Raw genomic sequence first — 20,265 nt, 5'->3', positions numbered from 1 at the left:
GTGTTTCCACTTTTTGGCCATTGTGAATAGTGATGCTGTGAACATTCGGGTACAGGGTTTTGTGTGAACGTATGTTTTCAGTTCTGAGCATTATATACCTAGGAGTGGAGTTGTTGAGTCATATGGTAACTATATGTTTAATTTTTGGGGGGAACTAGCAAACTATTTTCCAAAGTGGCCTCACTGTTTTACAATTGTACCAATAATGTATGAGCACTTCAATTTTTCCTCATCCTCATCTGCACTTGTTATTGTCTCTCTTTTGATTATAGCCACGCTAGTGGATATGAAGTGGTATCTCACTGTGTATTTTTTTAAATATATATTTTTATTGACCTCACGAAAGGAGAGGAGGAGAGAGATAGAAACATCAGTGATGAGAGAGAATCATTGATCGGTTGCCTCCTGCACGCCCCACATTGGGGATTGAGCCCAAAATCCAGGCATGATCCCTGACTGGGAAGTGAACTGTGATCTCCTGGTTCATAGGTTAATGTTCAACCACTGAGCCGCTGGCCGGGCTCACTGTGGTTTTGATTTGCATTTCCTTGGCTAATGTTGCTAAGTATCGTTTCATATGCTTATTGGTCATTTGTAAGTCCTGTTTGGAGAAATGTCTATCCAAATTCTTTGCCCATTTAGAACTTGGTTTATTGTTTTTTTAATTATTAAGTTGTAAGTGTATTTTTAATATTTAATTCTAGTCCATTATGAGACATATGATTTGTAAATATTTTCTCCCATTTTGTGGGTTGTGTTTTCACTTTCTATTATTATTTTTTAATTCATTGAAGCAGCATGCCTTTTCGCCAGCTTGTCTTCAGGGGCAGAGGGAAGTAAAGAAATAAATAGGTACAAAGTGTGTATGTCCTGCTGATTTCCTGTGTCTAGGTATGGGGACACAGGCAACTCTATCATAGTGGGAGGGCCAGTTACCTGGATACAGCGGTATTACTTTCTTCTAATGTGTCTCTATGGTGTCTTCTGAGCTGACTTAATGAAAGTGTTGTAGCTCTCTTCTGTGTGTGTCCAGTTTGTGAGTGTAACGCTGAGGGGCTTGGGGAGCACTGGCTCTGTGATGTGTGTATACAATGCCAGCTGTGACTTACGTAATGAGGCTCAGGGCAGTGTGACTCCTCCCTCTAGTCTTCCACCCGTAGCAGTTGCCTAAACGTGTTTTTATTTTTTTCTCCCCTTGCAGTTAAAAATTCAAGATGTTCACTTGCGCTTCGAAGACGGTATTACCAATCCTTCCCACCCTTTTGCCTTTGGCATCTGCATTAAGAATGTGTCCATGCAAAATGCGGTGAATGAGCCTGTGAGTATGAAATATGACTGAGCCAGGAAGAAAGCAGTTGTTGTGGGGAGTCTGGGGCTCTGCTCTTGTCATCTTGCCTCATGTGAATGAGATTGCATTCTTTTCCACCGGGCCTTTCCCTGTATGTCTCTGGCCTGTATGTAATACATCTAATTTGTTGAAATAGGGAAACAGTTAATTTTCTCTGACCTTTTGTTCTGTCACTCATCCTTTAAATGTTGGTGCAGCCCCTTTCATTTTCTCTACAAAGAAATCAAGGTGTAGAAAGGCTTTCATCTTTGGTTTTCTTCTCATACCACGTGCCCTCCCAGGTAAACTCATCTGTTTCATAGTTTCAGTGACCACCTGGGATATTTGCTGATGGCTTCCACTTGCATTCCATTCTCCCCCTCTGGACTGACCATTATATTCATATCCATCTCCCTGTGGATACAGACGCCGCTAGGGCATTTAGGCTTATAACCAAAACGATCCCATTATGTCCCATCTGTCCAGTTTGCTCACCTGAAACCAACTTTTCCCCTTTATTTTCTAACATGTTACTGAAGGTCCAAACAAGCAAATGAAAACTAGCATCTTACGAACGCTTTTATGTGCGAGACACTGTTCTTTGTGCTTTGCACGATTGCTCATTGAATTCTCCCTGCTTTTCACCACCACTGTTGTCCTCCTGGTGTGGCTGAGGTGCTGAGGTGCAGAGCGCTGACGGGAGGGCGGATCAGCTCTGCATCTGGGGTTGGCAGATTGGCCCCCCACCCGTTTTTTGTAAAAAAGATTCATTGGATCACTGCCGTGCCCTTTGTGTGTATTGTCTAAGGCTGCTTTTGTGCTACAGTGGCAGAGTTGAGTCGTTACAACAGAGATTGTAGGGTCTACAAAGCCTTCATGTGTACTCTCTGGCCCTTTTCAGAAAACGTTTGCCATCCCTGCTCCAGATCATGTGTTCTTACCCACTCCCCTAATCTCTAGAAGCTCCGTGCTCATCCTTCCACTTCTCATTCCTCAACGTCCATGTCCGTTTGATCATAGCGTCCTGCCAATGTTTCCTGCACAGTGTCTCAAATGTAGCTCTCTCTTAGTCACACTACCCCTGTCTGAGTTCAGGATCCTGTCAACTTCTGCCTGGGCTGATAAAGCATCCTGCTCGGTGACCTCCTTGCTGCCACCCCAGGCTCTTGATTCATTCTGTGCCAACGCTTCCCACCCTTTTCCACGCCATGGCACACAGAAAACAAGGAGTATTTGTATGGGACACGGGGGCAAAAGGATGTGGTTAGCTCAGAGTAACCAAGTATTTCTAAAAAGTAACTTGATCCTATAAACTTGCTCATTATCTTTTTTTTAAAATATATTTTTATTGGTTTCAGAGAGAAAGGGAAAGGGAGAGAGATAGGAACATCAATGATGAGAGAGAATCATTGATTGGCTGCCTCCTGCACGCCCCCTACTGGGGATTGAGCTCACAACCCAGGCACACGCCCTTGACTGGAATTGAACCCAGGACTCTTCAGTCCGCAGGCCGACACACTATTCACTGAGCCAAACCGGCTAGGGCTTGCTCATTATCTTGATGTGACTCATGGCTCCTTTTCTCTGGCACCCCAGGGGGAGCTCTACTTTGCACTGTTGCCAGAGTTTTGTGTTTCTAAAACACATACCTGGTCCTGGTGCATACCTGCATCAGAACCCTCGGGGCTCCCTGTCACGTAAAGTATGAGCTCCAGAGTCCTTGGTGTGGTGTATACTTCCTTTCCTAGTGTGTCAGTGTCCGGGCAGCCATAACAGATAAGCTCAAATAGGTGGCTTCAAACAACAGAAATGTATTCTCTTGTTCTGGAGGATGGAAATCCAAAATCAAAGGGTTGGCAGAGTGGATTCTTTGGAGGCTCTGAGGGAGAAATGTTCCATGCCTTTCTCTTTGCCTCAGGGGGTAGCCTTGGCATTCTGGGCTTATAGATGCATCTTTCCAATCTCTGCCTCTTTTTTCACATGGCCTTCTCCTTTGAGTCTTTTTTTTTTTTTCTTCTTTAAGGGCACCACAGGGCCCACCCTAATCCAATATGACCCCATTTTTTTTTAATATATTTTATTGATATTTTACAGAGAGGAAGGGAGAGAGATAGTCAGAAACATCGATGAGAGAGAAACATCAATCAGCCGCCTCCTGCACATCCCCCACCGGGGATGTGCCCGCAACCCAGGTACATGCCCTTGACCGGAATCAAACCTGGGACCTTTCAGTCCGCAGGCCGACGCTCTATCCACTGAGCCAAACCGGTTTTGGTGACCTCATTTTAATTTGATTACATCTGCAAAGACCCTGTTTCCAAATAAGGTCCCATTCACAGGTGTTGGGAGGACATGAATATTTTGGGGGAGGAAACTATTCAACCCAGTACTCCTGGTAACATCCAATCTACTTATCTCAACACCTAACTAATTCTGATACCAAATATGTCCATACACATGTATGATTACTGCCCCCACAGCACATGAGCCGTGCTCCAGTCACACAAACTCACTGTCCTCTGAGGTTATCAGGCATTTTGTATCGGCCCTACTCTTTGCAATGCGTCCCCGTCCTTTCCTCTTACCAGCTCTATGCCTGAAACTTACACATCTCTGAGTCATGCAGTGCTGTTTTCTCTTTGTTTGCTCATGGCATCTTAAATACTCTCCCTCTGCTTTCCTCTGCTTAATTAAAATTGTTTGCATGTTTGTATTCCCACTTAGCGAGACTTGAACTCTGGGAGAGCAAAACCATGCTTTAGTCTAGTTTTGTATCCCCAGCACCTTGCAAAGGTGCCTGATGGATGATTCTTCACCAATGGCTTGTTGAATGAATGAATAAAGTCATGAATATGGAGTCATCTTGTTTTCTTCCCTGTCTTACCTCAGGTGCAGAAGTTAATGCGGAAAAAGCAGTTAGATGTGGCCGAGTTTAGCATCTATTGGGATGTCGATTGCACTTTACTGGGGGATTTGCCTCAGCTGGAGTTGCAGGTACGATTCTGGCAGAGGGCTTCATTGCGACACTGCACTGAAGCGAAGGGGTGCAGGGTCACCGTCGTGTAGGCTTTTGTTCTCTGCGTCTCTGATTCCTGTTCCCATCCCCCCTCCAGAGGTACCCACTCTCAAGTGTGTTGCTTGAGGTATTTGCTATGTATATAACTGAACAATATGTAGTGTTTTGTGTATGTTTTACATTTACATTGCATTTTAGATTTCCTTGTTTTCTTTTTTTCACTTAAGGCTATGTTTTTAAGATGGATCAGTGTTGCTGTTTATTCTTCTAGCTGATTGCTCTGACTACTGCATAATCCACCGTATGCATCAAACATATGGTTATCCGTTCTTCTAGCCACCATATACTAGGCATTCAGTTTTTCATTGAACAAAGCCCCAGATGGGATTCTTAAGAAGAGCTTTCTTATGTTTATGTTGACACTTCACCTTTGGTGGAATTCCATTAAGAACTACTTAGACCAGCGGTCGCCAACCGGTGGTCTGTGGACCACTGGTGGTCCGTGAGGTTTGAAAGGTTGGTGACCGCTGACTTAGAAGATCATTATAAATCATCCTATATAATAAAAGGCTAATATGCAAATTGTCCCCTCCACCAGGAGTTCACCAGGAGTTTGACCAAGAGTTCAACCAGGGGGTGGGGTTGGCTGGCCAACCTCCAGAGTCCCCTCCCGCCAGCCCAGCCCGATCGGCCCTGATCGGGGCGGGCCGGCCGGACTCCACCAGTGCACAAATTTGTGCACCAGGCCTCTAGTTGTACATAAAGTATTACTGTTTGTGAAGGCTTACAAAATAATCTGTTTAATCTTTTTCTAAAGTAATTGTAGTTGATATAAGTGAAATAGAGAAAAAGGACTCGCTTTTTGTCCCACCCAAGATTATCTTTGGCTTGATGCCATCATATGGAATGGTTTTGTTTTGTTAGTTTGATTAAATAAATACTGTGCTTCCATACAGTGCAGCAGTATGCAACTATAAAATAAGGGCAAAGACCATATATAATAGTCTCTAAGACACAGTATTAAGTATTCTGTTTAAAAAACTAAGGCAAAACAGGACATATACCATTTGTGTAAGAATGGTTACAAAACCAGAAAACTGACAAGAGGTTCTTGTGACACTCAGGAGGCCATGGGCAAGAGCATGGAGAGCCGCGATCATCACTACATCTTGGAGCCAGTGTGCGCATCTGCCCTTTTGAGGAGAAACTGCTCCAAAGAGCCTCTGCGGTCTCGGCACACTCCCCGTTTTGAATGCGACATCCAGCTGGAGACCATCCCCTTGAAACTCTCTCAGGTATCCCCCTTCCCCCAGCGGCCTGTGCTCTCACCGTCAGACTCGGAACTGGGGTGAATGAGCAGGTTGGTAGAAGGGCCGCAAGACTTCACAGCACCCCAGTAGGAAAGAAGGGACACAGGAAGTTGTGCCCACAGTTGTGGTAGGTGTAGAATCCATTGTCTGTAGTGCGGTCGGATTGGGCTGATCTCAGGTTAGTTCTGAGTTGGTTTTTAAGTGCTGGGCAAAGCCCAAGAGCACAGTCATGTCAATACTTAACTGTCAGAGTCCCGGGAGAAGTGCCACTTGGTGCGGAAATTTGGTCTTCCGGTTTGCACTGGTTTTCAATTAGGTGGATTGACTAATATGAATTGTTCTTGTTAGATACATGTCTTCACTGGGTAAAAGCAACAAATCAGTTCTAACCTAGCATCTCTTAATCTCTATTAAAAGCTGCAATACCGGCAAATCATGGGATTCCTCAAGGAGCTGGAACGGAAGGAGAGAAAGGCGAAGTTTCGAAAATGGAAACCCAAAGTGGCCATCTCTGGGAAGTAAGGGCTCGCCAGTTGTTGTATATGAAGTACATTTTATTGTTTTTGTATATAGATCAGAAATATCCCTCACTGTTCTTTGCACGTGGCTGGAGATACTAGTAAAAGTAGAGTCGATTTTTCTGACCTTTAAATGCCATTTCTGTTGTTTATCACTGTTGATATTCTGACCGCCTGTTGATTTGGTGATGCGTTAGCCTTAGGTTGGGTGTACGGGAAGTGAGACGGCCCTCTTGGTCTTGTTCAGCAGGTAGACTGGGACTGCTCGGATGGGACCTGATTCTTTGAATCTGCTTCCCTATGTCTTTTCTCCCAGGTTGTTGTTTGGTCGACACTGACATAGTGCACTTTCTAACTCCTATAGCGAAAAGAAATCTGTTCATGCTGCAGGGATAAACTGGGCCAACCCAGTCTGTTAAAATTCTCTTAGATCCTGTGCATTCCCATATCTTTTCTGAAGTATTCCACTTAAAATTGTCAGTAGTCAAATCCGTGGTAATTATCTTATGATGGCATTTACCTTCCAGTCACCACTTGACTGTTGGTGGAGGGGACTGATATGGGTCCTTCAAACCAATTGAGGGAAATGTTATTCTTATATGATGAAGATTTGCTTTCTCCCCATGTTGAGTTCAGCCCAATATTTTAAAATGACTTTTAAACTGCTGGGTGGACAGCATTTTAGGTGCTTTCAAGGTAAGAAGTAATGACGTTGCTACGAAATATTTCAGCTGCCGAGAATGGTGGTACTTTGCCCTGAATGCTAACCTGCACGAGATCAGAGAGCAGAGGAAGCGCTGCACCTGGGACTTCCTGTTGCACCGCGCCCGCGACGCCGTGTCCTACACCGACAAGTACTTCAGCAAACTGAAAGGAGGCTTGCTGTCCGCAGACGACACGGTGAGCGGCCGTTGCCTTGTGTTTCTTGTCATCAGAGGGTAAGAATGCTGTTCTCTCAAAGGCTGACGAAAATGGAATCTCTGAAGGAATCATGTCCCTTGCTACAGAATTTCATTTCACGGGATAGAGTGGGTCTTACTAGGGTGAGAGCTTGTTGGAAGGCCACGGCCTCACCTCGACCAGAAGCATCCTACACCTGCTGCTTGAGGAGAGCGGGCCACGGGCTGGAAGGAGGGAAAGGGGCTGTGGTCCAGCCGTGCCTTCGTGCCCACTCCCCGTGCCCATCCCCTCCTCCCTCAGCACCCTGTGCAGGGCTCACAGAGACTCTTCAGCTAGTCACCTGCATCTCTTCAAAGCCCATTCCTCGTTATTGATTTTGTTCTCTGAGTCTGTAGCTCATCTCTGTAGGCTTTGGCCTAAACTTTCCCTAAGCCCAATTGATTTGCTTGAGGTTTTGAGGTAGAAGCTAGGCAGAGGGGGTGAAGTAGGTGGTGAAGGTCAGCTTTTCTTGCTAATTGTAGGGTTAGAGCCTCTTAGAACCATCAGGCCTGGAGTGCTGGCCTGGACCCCAGCCTGCTCTAGTACCTTTCCTCTTCTCCTAGGAGAGGGAGTGGGGATTGCTGACTGCTTTGCTCCTGGATTTGTTTCCGTTTTGTGAGCATCAGTTTTTGCAAAGCGATTTAGACTGTTTCTAATATTTCTTCTCAGGTGTTATTTCTTAATTAACTGTTTCTTTAGTAAACCCTTCCAAGCAAAAAGGAATCTTACTTTCCCTTTAGCACCCGTCTTCACTCAGGCTGCTCTAACAAAATGCTATAGCCTGGACTTAAAAAAACAGCCATTTATTTCTCCCAGTCTGGAGGCTGGGAAGTTCAGGATCCAGGTGCCAGCTTGGCCGGGTTCTGGTGAGATTCCTCCTCCTGGCTGCCTTCTTACTGTGTGTGCGCACATGACCTTTTCTTGGTGGAAATCTGTCCCCTTTCTCTTAGAAGGGCACTAATCCCATCATGAAATCCCACCCTCACGACCTCATCCAACCTAATTACTTCCCAAGGTTCTATCTCCAAATCCCATAACATTGGAGGTTAAAGCTTCAGCATTTGAACTGAGCGGGGCACAAACATTCCTCCCATGAGAGCATCCCACGGTGTGGTAACCACTCAGTGTGGAATCCCTAGGTGTTCTCACCTCTCCTGCTGGCACCCAGAGGCACGACCTACTCACTTTTTCACCAGTATCAGGCCTGGTTACTGACATGGGAAACTTCTGGAAATGATGGGGTCAACCAGACATTTTTTTGTTGTAAATTATGTGCAACACACATAATTTCCTTTTCCTAATGTTAGGGTATAAGAACAGTTTAGGACAGCGAATTCTGTCTTTTGCATATTTGCATGTAGCTGGCTGCTCTTGGTCTTTCCTAACTAGCATGAAACGAATTTAAATGACTGCTTCCTTGCAAATGCACGTGTGAAACAAAGGAGCTAGAGGCCTGCACACTTCCTGTGTAAACGTGGTCCTGAGTTTCCTCATTGAAGTGGGAAGAATAACTAGTCACCTTCCTCTGTAGTTACCGTTGGTCTCAGGGACCAAGTACGGTTGGGGTTATGTGGAAGAGCTGTTTAAACCGGAAGCATAGCATCCATCGACCTAGCAATTTGTCGTCACTGTTTCTTGGCCTTCAGTGGAGATGTTGGGGACCGGAGAGGCCCCATCACAGTCCTTGTAGTGAGTGGTGTGCGAGAGTGTCCAGTTCTCTGGAGCTATAACACCTGTTCAGTTTGTTTGTTTTTGTTTTCACCCCAACAGAAGGAAATGTGTCGGATTGAAGAGGAACAGAGCTTTGAGGAATTGAAGATTTTGCGTGAGCTGGTGCATGAACGGTTTCACAAGCAGGAGGAGCTGGCAGAGGTAAGGAGCCCTCTGTGAGGAGACGTGCTCGGCCCCAGCACTCTGAGCGCTTCCCCTTGGGTGTGCTTATGCTTGGGGGCGGGGGGTGGGCAGCCACAGCTGGTTCTGTCTGTGGGTCCTCATGTTGCTCATTGTTGATTGGCACAGAGCTTGCGAGAGCCTCAGTTTGATTCTCCAGGAGACTGTCCTGGAGACCCAGGCAGCGGTGCGGGCAGTGGGATGCTGCAGTACCTTCAGTCCTGGTTTCCTGGCTGGGGCGGCTGGTCTGGGAAGCCAGTCGAGGGGCTGTCAGCAGAACAGCACGAGCAGTGGACTCCTGAAGAGATCCTGGGTAAGGCAGCTCCTTCCCCTTAGCTCCTGGGTGGCGGTGAAGGAGATGCTGGGTTCATAATGATTTGTCTGCTACTTTTGAATCAATCCATGATATTTTCAAGCAAACAAAAAGAAGTAGAGATTGGTAAAGCTGTTTGTCTCATGTTCATAGAGGCAGAGCGAGGTGGTTTTGGGAGACACTTCATTTGCAACTCTGCTACTAAATTTGAATATTAGCACCTTGTCAGGTAGATCTTAGCGACAGGGATGGTAAGAGAACTAAATGTGAGCAAGTTCAGAAATTTTAAACTGACGCTCCAATCCCAGTCCAGAGCCACTCTTCAAACCCACAACGCCCAGTATGGTTTCCATAGCCACATATGACCGTTTAAACTCTAATTAATTAAATTAAATAAAACAAAACATTCGCTTTCTCAGTCACACTAGCCACATTAGCCACACGTGCCAGGTGTGCCCACTGCCCTGGACAGTGCAAGTGGAGAATGTTTCACGATGTTGGGCAGCACGGCTTTCTCCTGTACTTGCCTGTGAACCTGAACGCCCTCCTGGTTGGGAATAAGTTAGAGCCCTGATGAAGCAGTTGGGTCGTTTTAAATTAGTGAAGGAAAACAGTCACCCACAACTCTGGAGTTCTTTCCAAAGAAAGGGACAATGGGTACACAATGTCATCATGACTGACCAGTGTGCCTGGTTTTGCTTCGGAAGTTTTTCCATGTATTTTCTTAACGTCGTTTCTTCTTCATGGACAGGCACCGAGGACTTTTTTGACCCCGCTGCGGACGCCTCCTGCATGAACACGTATACCAAGCGGGACCACGTCTTCGCCAAGCTGAACTTGCAGTTGCAGCGGGGCACCGTGACTCTGTCGCACCAGGAGCCAGGCACTCCTCAGACCCAGGAAAGTGCTTTCATGCAGCTCGAGTTTTCAGGTACTGCCCCAGAACCCCCGGCTGGTGTTCATCTCTCAGGGTGCCCGTGTCCACGTGAATCTCATTATTTGAGTAGTTACGTTCTGGAAAGTCACCTCGATCATTGTCCCCAGGGGGAAGCACACAGTTAGGTGCCTGGGAGCCTCTGGCTGTAACACCCATTAACCGATCAGTACAGAACCTTGTCTTACCTGTGATGTGTTTAAAGACACCTATCTAATATACTGTTGATTCATTAATGCTGAACTCACGGCCAACAGTAGTATAACGCCTGCCTGAGTGAAGCTTATCTAACACAGAGATTTTTCTCTGTAAGACACACCACAGCCTTTTTGCGCTCAGGGACACTAGACAGCACTTCAGCACTATGCGTGGGGGCCATTGTGAGCAGTGAAATCAACAAAAAGCAGGAAAAGGCAAAAAAACCTGGCACTTAATGGACCCTGAAAAGGGCACAGTGTACAGTGTGAGAGCTGAAACAAGAAGGCAGAGCGTGCTTTGTTCAGTCTCGGCTGGGAACACACATTTTTTGCTGCCCTGCCCATGTCCTCGAAAGCATCACGAACATTGGTTTGGGGGCGACAAATACATTTTAGTGAATAGACACACTCGCAAATACAGAATCGGCCAATGATGAAGATCAGCTGTGTTTGACTTCTTCTTGTGACTTTGAATTATAGTTGTATAAATAAATACAGAGGTTGGTTTTTACATCTCACAAATACTTCATTTCATAAAATAGTCACTTACCTGAAGTTTCTAGTATAGCTTAGAGGCAAATGACCGCCCCCCCCCCCCCAAAAAAAAAAAAAAAGCCAGTTTGTTTGACTTTATAATCTTGAGAGTCAGGATTTTATAAACGTAATATGGACTAGCCCAGTGGTTCTCAACCTGTGGGTCGCCACCCCTTTGGGGGGGTCGAGCGACCCTTTCACAGGGGTCACCTAAGACCATCGGAAAATACATATATAATTACATATTGTTTTTGTGATTAATCACTGTGCTTTAATTATGTTCAATTGTAACAATGAAAATACATCCTGCATATCAGATATTTACATTACGATTCATAACAGTAGCAACATTACAGTTATGAAGGAGCAACGAAAATAATTTTATGGTTGGGCGTCACCACAACATGAGGAACTGTATTAAAGGGTTGCGGCATTAGGAAGGTTGAGAACCACTGGACTAGCCGATTGCTTGAATTTAATTGTAACATGCTCTATTTAAAATTTGTTCTGCTATGAAGTGTCTGATATTCCTTATATATTTGTATAGGTGGATTTATACACATAGACGTATAGATGAACAGATAGGGGTTTTTTTTGTTCCGATTTCAAGGCAAAATAGTTCATGATATCTAATAGTCCTCTGTAAAATATTATACCTAATGCTTATAAAACACTTTAGGCTGTCATGGCATAGTATCAACTCTTATATTTATTTTTTTATAGATGTCAAGCTTTTGGCAGAATCCCTTCCTCGAAGAAATTCTTCCTTGCTTCTAGTCCGGTTGGGTGGCCTGTTTCTTCGAGACCTGGCCACAGAAGGAACGATGTTTCCTCTGCTGGTCTTCCCTAACCCAGTACGTACAGCGGTGGGGTGGCGAGTCCATCTGGGCCTGCTTTAGGCAAGCACTAGTTAATAGTAACTTGATTCACTTTGACATTTGATCATCTTGAGACAGATGGCCAATTAAAGACAATCTGGAGTTAGATAAGTTTTTTATTTATTTTTTATTTATCTATTTATTTATTTTAATCCTCACCCAAGGGTATTTTTCTCGTTGATTTTTAGAGGGAGGGAGGGAGGGAAGGAGGAAAGGAAGGGGGGAGAGAGAGAGAGGGAGAAACATCTATGAGCGAGACATTGATTGCCTGCTTCCCACATGTACCCTGACTGGGGCTGGGCATGAAACCTGCAACCCAGGTATGTGCCCTTGACCGGGAATTGAACCCAAGATCCTTTGGTGTGCCGGCTGAAGCTCTAACCATTGAGCACTCGGGCTAGGGCTAGATAAGTTTTTAACATTTGTTAGAGAGCAAATGTTGGTGGGATTTATGGCAATGCCCTCTTCCTCCCCTGTGTTGTAGCAAACATGGAATAGTTTGCTCTGATTTGGAAGAAAATGCCATTAGCACCGCTGTTTTCTGCATTTCAGGGTTAATGTTTGAGTTTCCTCTGTGTGTGACAGACCTTTGTAAGCATTCTGACTCTTAGTCACTTGATAGGACCTATTCTTTTTCTAGAGTTCCAAGAAAAACCACCTCAATTTCCCTATATATGCTAATTTTTACATAGAATATTATTTATTAGTTAGATCTTCAGTCTTAAATTGTCCAAGATATGGTCAGAATAATTGAATAAATTTAGCCACTTACTCTGCCCATGATATTTTTTGTTGGGGGGTGCGTGGACTTGTGGAGAGAGTGGGAGTGCAGAGTGAGAGTTTGAACAGCTGTACACAGTTAATATTCCTTATTTAGCAGTCATTCATAAAATGCTCGAAATGCCAAGTAGCATTGTCAATGCAGAAGAAAATACGTGTTTTCACTAGGTTGGGAAAAAGGCACAGACTAGAGGGATCGTTCTGCAAGTCATCTGTGATCTGATGTCAGATGAGTTTTGATTTGATTGTGCTTGGTGAGAGCGATGCCAAAGCATGTGTGCCCTCTCTCGCTGACATTTATGCATTTTGTGTGTGTTAATAGCAAAAAGAAGTTGGCAGAGTTTCACAGTCTTTTGGTCTCCAAACAACATCTGCAGACAGAAGTGATCACTACCCTGGTAATTTGTAATATGTTCTTAAAACTAATCCTGGAAAATACGATGATTACAGATCAGTAGTCTTGATTACCCGTAAAAGAGGGGGCGTGTCCTGTTGTGTGGCCAGTGCTTTGCTGTTTGACTTGGAGGCAGCCTGGTGCTCTCTGGGGCAGCCTCCCAGGTCTTCAGGGTTCTTGGTTTTCATAATGGGAGCAAATGCAACCACCTTTCTTGAGGAGTCCTGTCATAACTAAGGGTCAATCCTTATTAAGGGTCATAAAATGTGTGTAAGTGTGAACTAATTGGAAAATAATTTAGGAGATGTCTTTTTTCCCGAATGCCTCCTGGGTCTGTTAAGAATTGGGTGGTTGGTTTTGCCGTGTTCCATTTTCTCACTCCGGTTCTTTCCTCCAGCTGCAGACCCAGAGGCTCCCGTGTTTGAGATGCTGTATGAAAGAAACCCAGTGCACAGCCACTTCGAGAGGCGGCTGAACGTCAGCACCAGGCCCTTGAACATTATCTATAATCCCCAGGCTATTAAAAAAGTAGCTGACTTTTTCTACAAGGGAAAGGTTCATACCTCAGGTTAACTTTTTTGTTTGTTTGCTCTAATGTTCCTTTCTCAAGACATCTTTCCTGTCATTTCTGGCGCTCTGGACAGGGCTTATTGCACATTCAGTTGGCCTGTAGTGGTAGAAAGGCCTTAAATCAATATCCTTAAATATTTTCTTTTTCTCTGCCTCTATTTAGCAAACATTTTTTAATACTTCCCATTCTATTCGGATGGCAGTTTCCTTGGCTACCCAGGATATTTTAGATCACTTGAATTTAGGAGGCATGTCCAAGAATTTCCTTCTAGGTGGCAGACAGGATCAATGTCTGTTTTGCGTGCTTGGTGCAGCATTAAATACTGCCAAGTTCATCATTGCCCTCTCCCACATCACTGCCTTAATGTCTTCCTTTGTTTTCTGCAGTAGGTGCAGAAAAGGTACTTTTGTTGAAGGGAAATTGGTAAAACAATATTACTTGGCTGAATGTATCCTCTCCCTCCCTCTTATAATAATTAATGAAGCTGTTTTAGTTTTTGGTCACGTTTTGAATTCTTTTCATGTAAATACTAGCCATAAATGTCTTGGCTTCATTGCTCCTTCACTGATAGAATATAGAAGGCATTTCCCTCTAAATTCCATGTCTTCTTTCTTTTTTTAAAAAAAATATATTTTTATTGATTTCAAAGAGGAAGGGAGAGGGAGAGAGAGAGAAACATCAATGGTGATAGAGAATCATTGATTGGCTGCCTCCTGCATATCCTCTACTGGGGATCGAGCCCGCAACCTGGGCATATGCCCTTGACCGGAATTGGACCCGGGACCCTCAGTTTGCAGGCTGACGTGCTATCCACTGAGCAAAACTGGCTAGGGCCCATTTCCTCTTTCAACGTAATGTCAGGCTTTTAAGGTTTTGAAATAAAATAGTTTGGACTCTTTCAGACAATAATTTAAGAAATTCTAGCACCTGATGTACCTCCCCTGCCTTTCTCCTCAGGGTTATCCCTCACCCGTCTGTGCCTCGTTCCTGTTACCCTATATAGTGCCAGGTCAGGCTGGAGGAAGGAGCTGTTGTCATAGACTGTTTTTTAGTTTTGGTGGAAATTCTTGGTGAGAATAGATGTCGCAGCGCTTTCGTCCACCACGCCATTTGAAGGGTCTGATTTTCCTGTCTGTTTCCAATCTTGCAGGCTTTGGTTATCAGTCTGAACTTGAGTTGAGAGTGGCTGAAGCTGCCCGAAGGCAGTATAACAAACTGAAGATGCAGACCAAGGCAGAAATCCGTCAAACTCTCGATCGTCTGCTAGTGGGTGACTTCATTGTAAGTGGCTATATGTAAACACTTGCGGGGCTGGGGAAAGGGCAGGTAGGCGCTCTGTCAAGTTCTTTACCTGTTTTGGATGGGCATGCTTGTATCAGTTACACTGATTAAATTGAAACTATGAAATCCTTATCAGCTAGCAAAAAAAATCTTATGTCTTTTACAGTCAGAGTTTAGTGAATTAAAAAAATCAAAAATCAAAATGAATGTTTGTGACCAGATCATGTTTCTTCCTTGTACCAAATTTGGAACATTTTCAAGACTCATCTTTGTTCCATTTTCTAGATCTGATATTTTATAAATGTTTCACTTAAGAGTACCCCCTTTTCACTTACTGTTACCAGAGGAAAAATAACCAGATTTACCCCTCAGTTTCCGCTCCAGGATATGACGGTCACTTTGTGATGCTAAGTGACCAGCGGATGCAAGGATGTCATAGCCAGGGAGAGCCAAAAAACATCAGTCCCGCCAAACTCAGTTTCCTAACGCTAGCATGGAGGTGCACTGCCGAGATGAGGCAGTAGATGGCGCAGTTAGAGTGTGGCTTCTTTTGGACAGTGCAGAGCCTGTTGGGGTGTAAGGGGTGGCAGGCCTGTTCTAAGTAGAATGTTTCAGAGTCTGTGCATAGTATGGGATGGAAAATCAGCACTGTTTTCTGTTTTTGTGTGTGCGTTTCAACACAAATTACAGTTAGTGTCCTATTTTCTAGACAAAGATTTCTTTTTGATAACATACACATTATCTTTTATTACATACGTGCAATTGAGACCGTTTTAGTTGCAGGGAAGAACAGGTGACAAATTCATGAGTTGTTCTATTTTTTTAAAATATGTTTCAAATGTCAAACCTTATGTTTTTCATTAATGTACTCTGGCTTTAAAGTCCATAGTTACTACTGTCTGTCCTATATAATAAAAACCTAATATGCTAAGTGTCCGACCGTTTGACCGTTTGACCGTTTGACCACTTGTTATGATGCGCACTGACCACCAGGGGGAAGACGCTCCGACTGGTAGGTTAGCTTGCTGCTGGGGTCCAGCCGATTGGGACTGGGCGACATGGGTCGGACACGCCCTGGAGCCCTCCTGTGGTCCCTCTCCAGCCCTGATCGTGCACTGGTGGGGTCCCTGGCCTGGCCTGTGCCCTCTTGCAATCCAGGACCCCTCAGGGGATGTTGGAGAGCCGGTGTCAGCCTGATCCCCACAGGCCAGGCCGAGGGACCCCACCGGTGCATGTGCACCGGGCCTCTAGTGAATAAATAAAAATAATTGGATTTCTATGTTTAGTTCCATCATTTCTGCAATACTTTATAGTACTAAGTTATGTAGATTTAGGAACAAGATCTTTCTTAAAGCATCAGTCATCACAATTAAAGAAAGGCTTGAGCCCTGACTTATAAAGCTGTTCAGTTTCAGCAATGTAGTTAAAAGTTATTTAATTGCAGTTTATTTTACTTTTACAGGAGGAGAGTAAACGGTGGACTGTACGACTAGATATTTCTGCCCCTCAAGTGATATTTCCCGATGATTTCAAATTCAAGAATCCCGTGTTAGTTGTTGTGGATCTAGGAAGAATGCTACTGACAAATACCCAAGGTATAGTGCGAATGGGAGTACTGAAAACATAACTTGGTAGGTTAATCTGTCTATGCTTAACCAAGTAAAGCTTAAAAAAAGGTTTGTTAACATTTAAAACTCCAAAGTTCATTTGTTACTTTAAAAATAACAGCTTTATTAAGATATATTTTAATATGTATAATTCATTCGTTTTTGGCATATTGCTAGAATTGTGCGTCTGTCACTGTTACCTAATTCCAGAACATTTTCATCATCCCAAGAAGAAATTTTAAACCCATTAGCAGTCACTCTCCATCACCCCCTCTCCCAGGCCCTGCCAACTACTAATCTTTCTATGTCTGTGGATTTCCCTGTTCTGAACAAGAGGCGGCGGCGGAGGGGGGGGATTTTAGAGGATGTTTATTAAAGCTGGGGACAAGGAAGGGCTGGGGAAATGAGCCTAGGCTGGTCTGCTTTGGTTCACTAAGAAGTCCAGAGAAAAGGGGGCCTTGGGGACAGGCTCAGGGGGTTTGCCTGGGATGAACTGCCACTGCCCTTGGCTGCCCTGGTTGCAAGCCTTATGGGGTCCCTTAGCATTTAGGAGGTGCATGTCTTTGGGGAAAGAAATGGGGGCGGGCATGGGTATGCTCCTGAGAGTCAGGGAGTGTGCCTGTTCTGAACAGTTTATAAGAACGGAATTATGCAATAGGTGGCTTTTTATGTCTGGCTTCTTTCACTTAGCATAGTGTTTTCAGGATTTATCCACGTTGTATCATGCATAAGTACTTCATTTCCACTTAATGACTGAATAATATTCCTTGTATGATGGACATTTGTGTTGTTTCCACTTTTGGCTATTATGAATAACTAGGGGCCCGGTGCACGAAATTCGTGCACTGGGTGTGTGTGTGAGGGGGAGTGTCCCTCAGCCCAGCCTGCCCCCTCTCACATACTGGGAGCCCTCAGGCGTTGACCCCCATCACCCTTCGATCGCCTGATCGGCCCCTTGCCCAGGCCTGACGCCTCCGCCAGAGATGTCAGGCTTCGACAGGGGACCCCCATCTCCCCCCAATCACTGGCTCTGGCCCCTGCCCAGGCCTGAGGCCTCTGGCCCAGGAATTATTCCTGGGCAGGGGACCCCCATCTCCCTCTGATCGCTTGCTCCACCCCCCGCCCAAGCCTGACGCCTCTGACCCAGGCTTCAGGCCTGGGCAAGGGGACCATCATATCCCCCCAATCCCCGGCTCCGCCGCCCACCCAGGCCTGATGCTTCAGCCAGAGGAGTTGACCCTCACCACACTCCGATCACCGATCACCAGATCGGCCCCTTGACCAGGCCTGAGGCCTCCGGCAGAGGTGTCAGGCCTGGGCAGGGGACCCCCAGCTCCCCGCGGTTGCAGGCTCCGCCCATGCCCAGGCCTAACGCCTCTGGCCTAGGCATCTGGCCCGGGCAGCGGGGACCTGCAGTGGCAGCGGGGGGCGCCGCGATTGTGGGCTTCGCTTTAGGCCCAGGCAAGGGACCCCTAGCTCCTGGGACTGCCAGCTTCGACCGTGCCCAGCTCCCATCGCTGGCTCCACCCCTACTTCCTGCTATCACTGGCCAGGGCGGCAAAGGCACCTGATTCTCTGATCATGGCTGGGGGGCAGGGCAAAGGCGGCCCCGGGGCCGCCTTTGCCCTGCCCCCCAGCTCTTAGCTCCCCCCTGGGTTTCAGATCACTGTCAGTGGCAGGGGGCTTCTTCCTGCTTTCCCTTTCGCCTCCCTGCATTGTGCCTGCATTTGCAAATTAGCCGCCATCTTGTTGGCAGTTAACTGCCAATCTTAGTTGGCAGTTAATTTGCATATAGCCCTGATTAGCCAATGAAAAAGGTATTGCCGTACGCCAATTACTATTTTTCTCCTTTATTAGTGTAGATGCTGCTGTGAACGTTTATGGGTAGATTTTTGTGTAGACATTATTTTCAGTCTCTTGGGTATATTTCAGTGTGGAATTGCTGGGTCATATGGTGACTGTTGCCAAATTGTTTCCTAAAATGGCTGCACCGTTTTACTCTCTTACTAGCAGTGTTTGAGGGCTCCTGTTTCTCTACATCCTCGCCAACACTTGTTATTATCTGTCTTTTGGATTATAGCCATTTATATGGGTGTGACATAGTATCTCATTGTGGTTTTTTTAAATATATATACATTTTATTGATTTCAGAGAGGATGGGAGAGGGAGAGAGAAATAGAAACATCAATGATGAGAGAGAATCATTGATTGGCTGCCTCCTGCACACCCCACACTGGGGGTGGGGCCCACAACCAGGGCATGTGCCCTGACTGGGAATTGAACTGTGACCTCCTGGTTCATAGGTTGATGTTCAACTACTGAGCCATGCCGGCCAGGCCTTTTTAAAATTTATATTTTATATTTTAATAAACATTATTTCTCAGCATTTAATTTCAGGAATAGAGATTTAATCTACTTAGGGATATTAGGGACATATATAAAAAGAGATTCCTGGCTCTGGCTGGTGTAGTTCAGTTGGTTGGAACATTGTCCTGTACACTGAAAGGTTGAGGGTTCAGTTCCCAATTAGGGCACATACCCAGGTTGTGGGTTTGATCCCTGGTTGGGGTGCCTAAGGGAGGCAACCAATTGATGTTTCTCTCTCCCATTGATGTTTCTCTCTCTCTTTCTTCCTCCCTCCCTCTCTTGCTAAAATCAGTAAAATCATATCCTTGGGTGAGACTTAAAAATCCTATATAATAAATGGCTAATATACAAATTGACTGAATGGCAGAACGATGGGTCGCTATGACGTGCACTGACCACCAGGGGTCAGACGCTCAATGCAGGAGCTGCCCCTGGTGGTCAGTGGGCTTCCACAGGAGGAGTGCTGCTCAGCCAGAAGCTGGGCTCACAGCTAGCGAGCGCAGCAGCGGTGGTGGGAGCCTCTCCCGCCTTTGTGGTAGTCAGACATCCCCCGTGGGCTCCCAGACTGCAAGAGGGCACAGGCCGGGTTGAGGGATCCCCCGAGTGCACAAATTTCATGCACTGGGCCTCTAGTAAATAAATAAAAAATAAAGAGAGACTCCTGGAAGGTAATTTCATGCTATTATAAAATCCCCAATATAGTCATTTTTATCTTGAGATGGGAGGGAAGAAAGAGAGGATTCATGGCATAAGATAGATTAACACATTGTATGCGGGAAGCGTATTTATACGTTTTACGTTGACTGGTAGTAGAGTGCGGGACATTAATACGTTTTTTTATAGACTAGCGGTAGAATGTGGGTAATGTATATCTATGTTTATTTTTATACTTTTTTATTGCTCTAAAGGGGTGCTAACATGCAGATATACGAATTCCAAAGGACAAAATTTGGGTCTCTAACACATACAGTGGTGAATTATGTATGTACTTCCAGGTATAATGGTAATCTGTTCAACTGCGTAGAGTCATCCCTTCACACAATTCTCTGCCTTGCCACGCATTCAGTGTGATTCTAAGAAAAATAATTCAGTATACATTTTATAGTAAATCACAAAAAGTTTCATTGAAAAAAAATATGTAAAACTAAAGTTATTGTAATTTTACTGAACGTTGCCATTTGCGCAAAAAATTAGCAAAAATGGCCCGCGCCACCTGTTAGCGCGCGATAAAAACTACCCGCAAACAATGTGTTAAGGAAATTAAGTGAGCAAACCCAGTGGTTTTTTTCTTTTTCAATCCTCACCCAAGGACATTTTTTCCATTGATTTCTGGAGAGAGTTGAAGGGAGGGAGGAGAGGGAAAGAGAGAGAGAGACATTGACGTGAGAGAGACACATCGATTGGTTGCC

At 45.1% G+C, this 20,265-nt stretch overlaps 1 protein-coding gene across 1 annotated transcript in view; it reads left to right on the top strand.

Moving 5' to 3' along the window:
• Positions 1-20,265, top strand: part of VPS13D (vacuolar protein sorting 13 homolog D) — a 221,701-nt gene that overhangs the window by 13,962 nt on the left and 187,474 nt on the right. Inside the window, exons 6-18 of the mRNA XM_081085636.1 lie at positions 1,202-1,318; positions 4,217-4,321; positions 5,468-5,638; positions 6,071-6,171; positions 6,903-7,071; positions 8,881-8,982; positions 9,130-9,313; positions 10,065-10,244; positions 11,702-11,832; positions 12,959-13,034; positions 13,428-13,598; positions 14,752-14,882; positions 16,345-16,477. Of these exons, the coding sequence (XP_080941762.1) occupies positions 1,202-1,318; positions 4,217-4,321; positions 5,468-5,638; positions 6,071-6,171; positions 6,903-7,071; positions 8,881-8,982; positions 9,130-9,313; positions 10,065-10,244; positions 11,702-11,832; positions 12,959-13,034; positions 13,428-13,598; positions 14,752-14,882; positions 16,345-16,477 (1,771 nt within the window). The remainder of the gene's footprint in view (positions 1-1,201; positions 1,319-4,216; positions 4,322-5,467; positions 5,639-6,070; positions 6,172-6,902; positions 7,072-8,880; positions 8,983-9,129; positions 9,314-10,064; positions 10,245-11,701; positions 11,833-12,958; positions 13,035-13,427; positions 13,599-14,751; positions 14,883-16,344; positions 16,478-20,265) is intronic.

This window comes from Myotis nattereri (assembly GCF_964212035.1).
Source record: "Myotis nattereri genome assembly, chromosome: 3".
Lineage (NCBI taxonomy): Eukaryota > Metazoa > Chordata > Mammalia > Chiroptera > Vespertilionidae > Myotis > Myotis nattereri.
The sequence above is the reverse complement of the archived record's forward strand: the minus strand, read 5'-3'. Positions and strand labels throughout refer to the sequence as shown.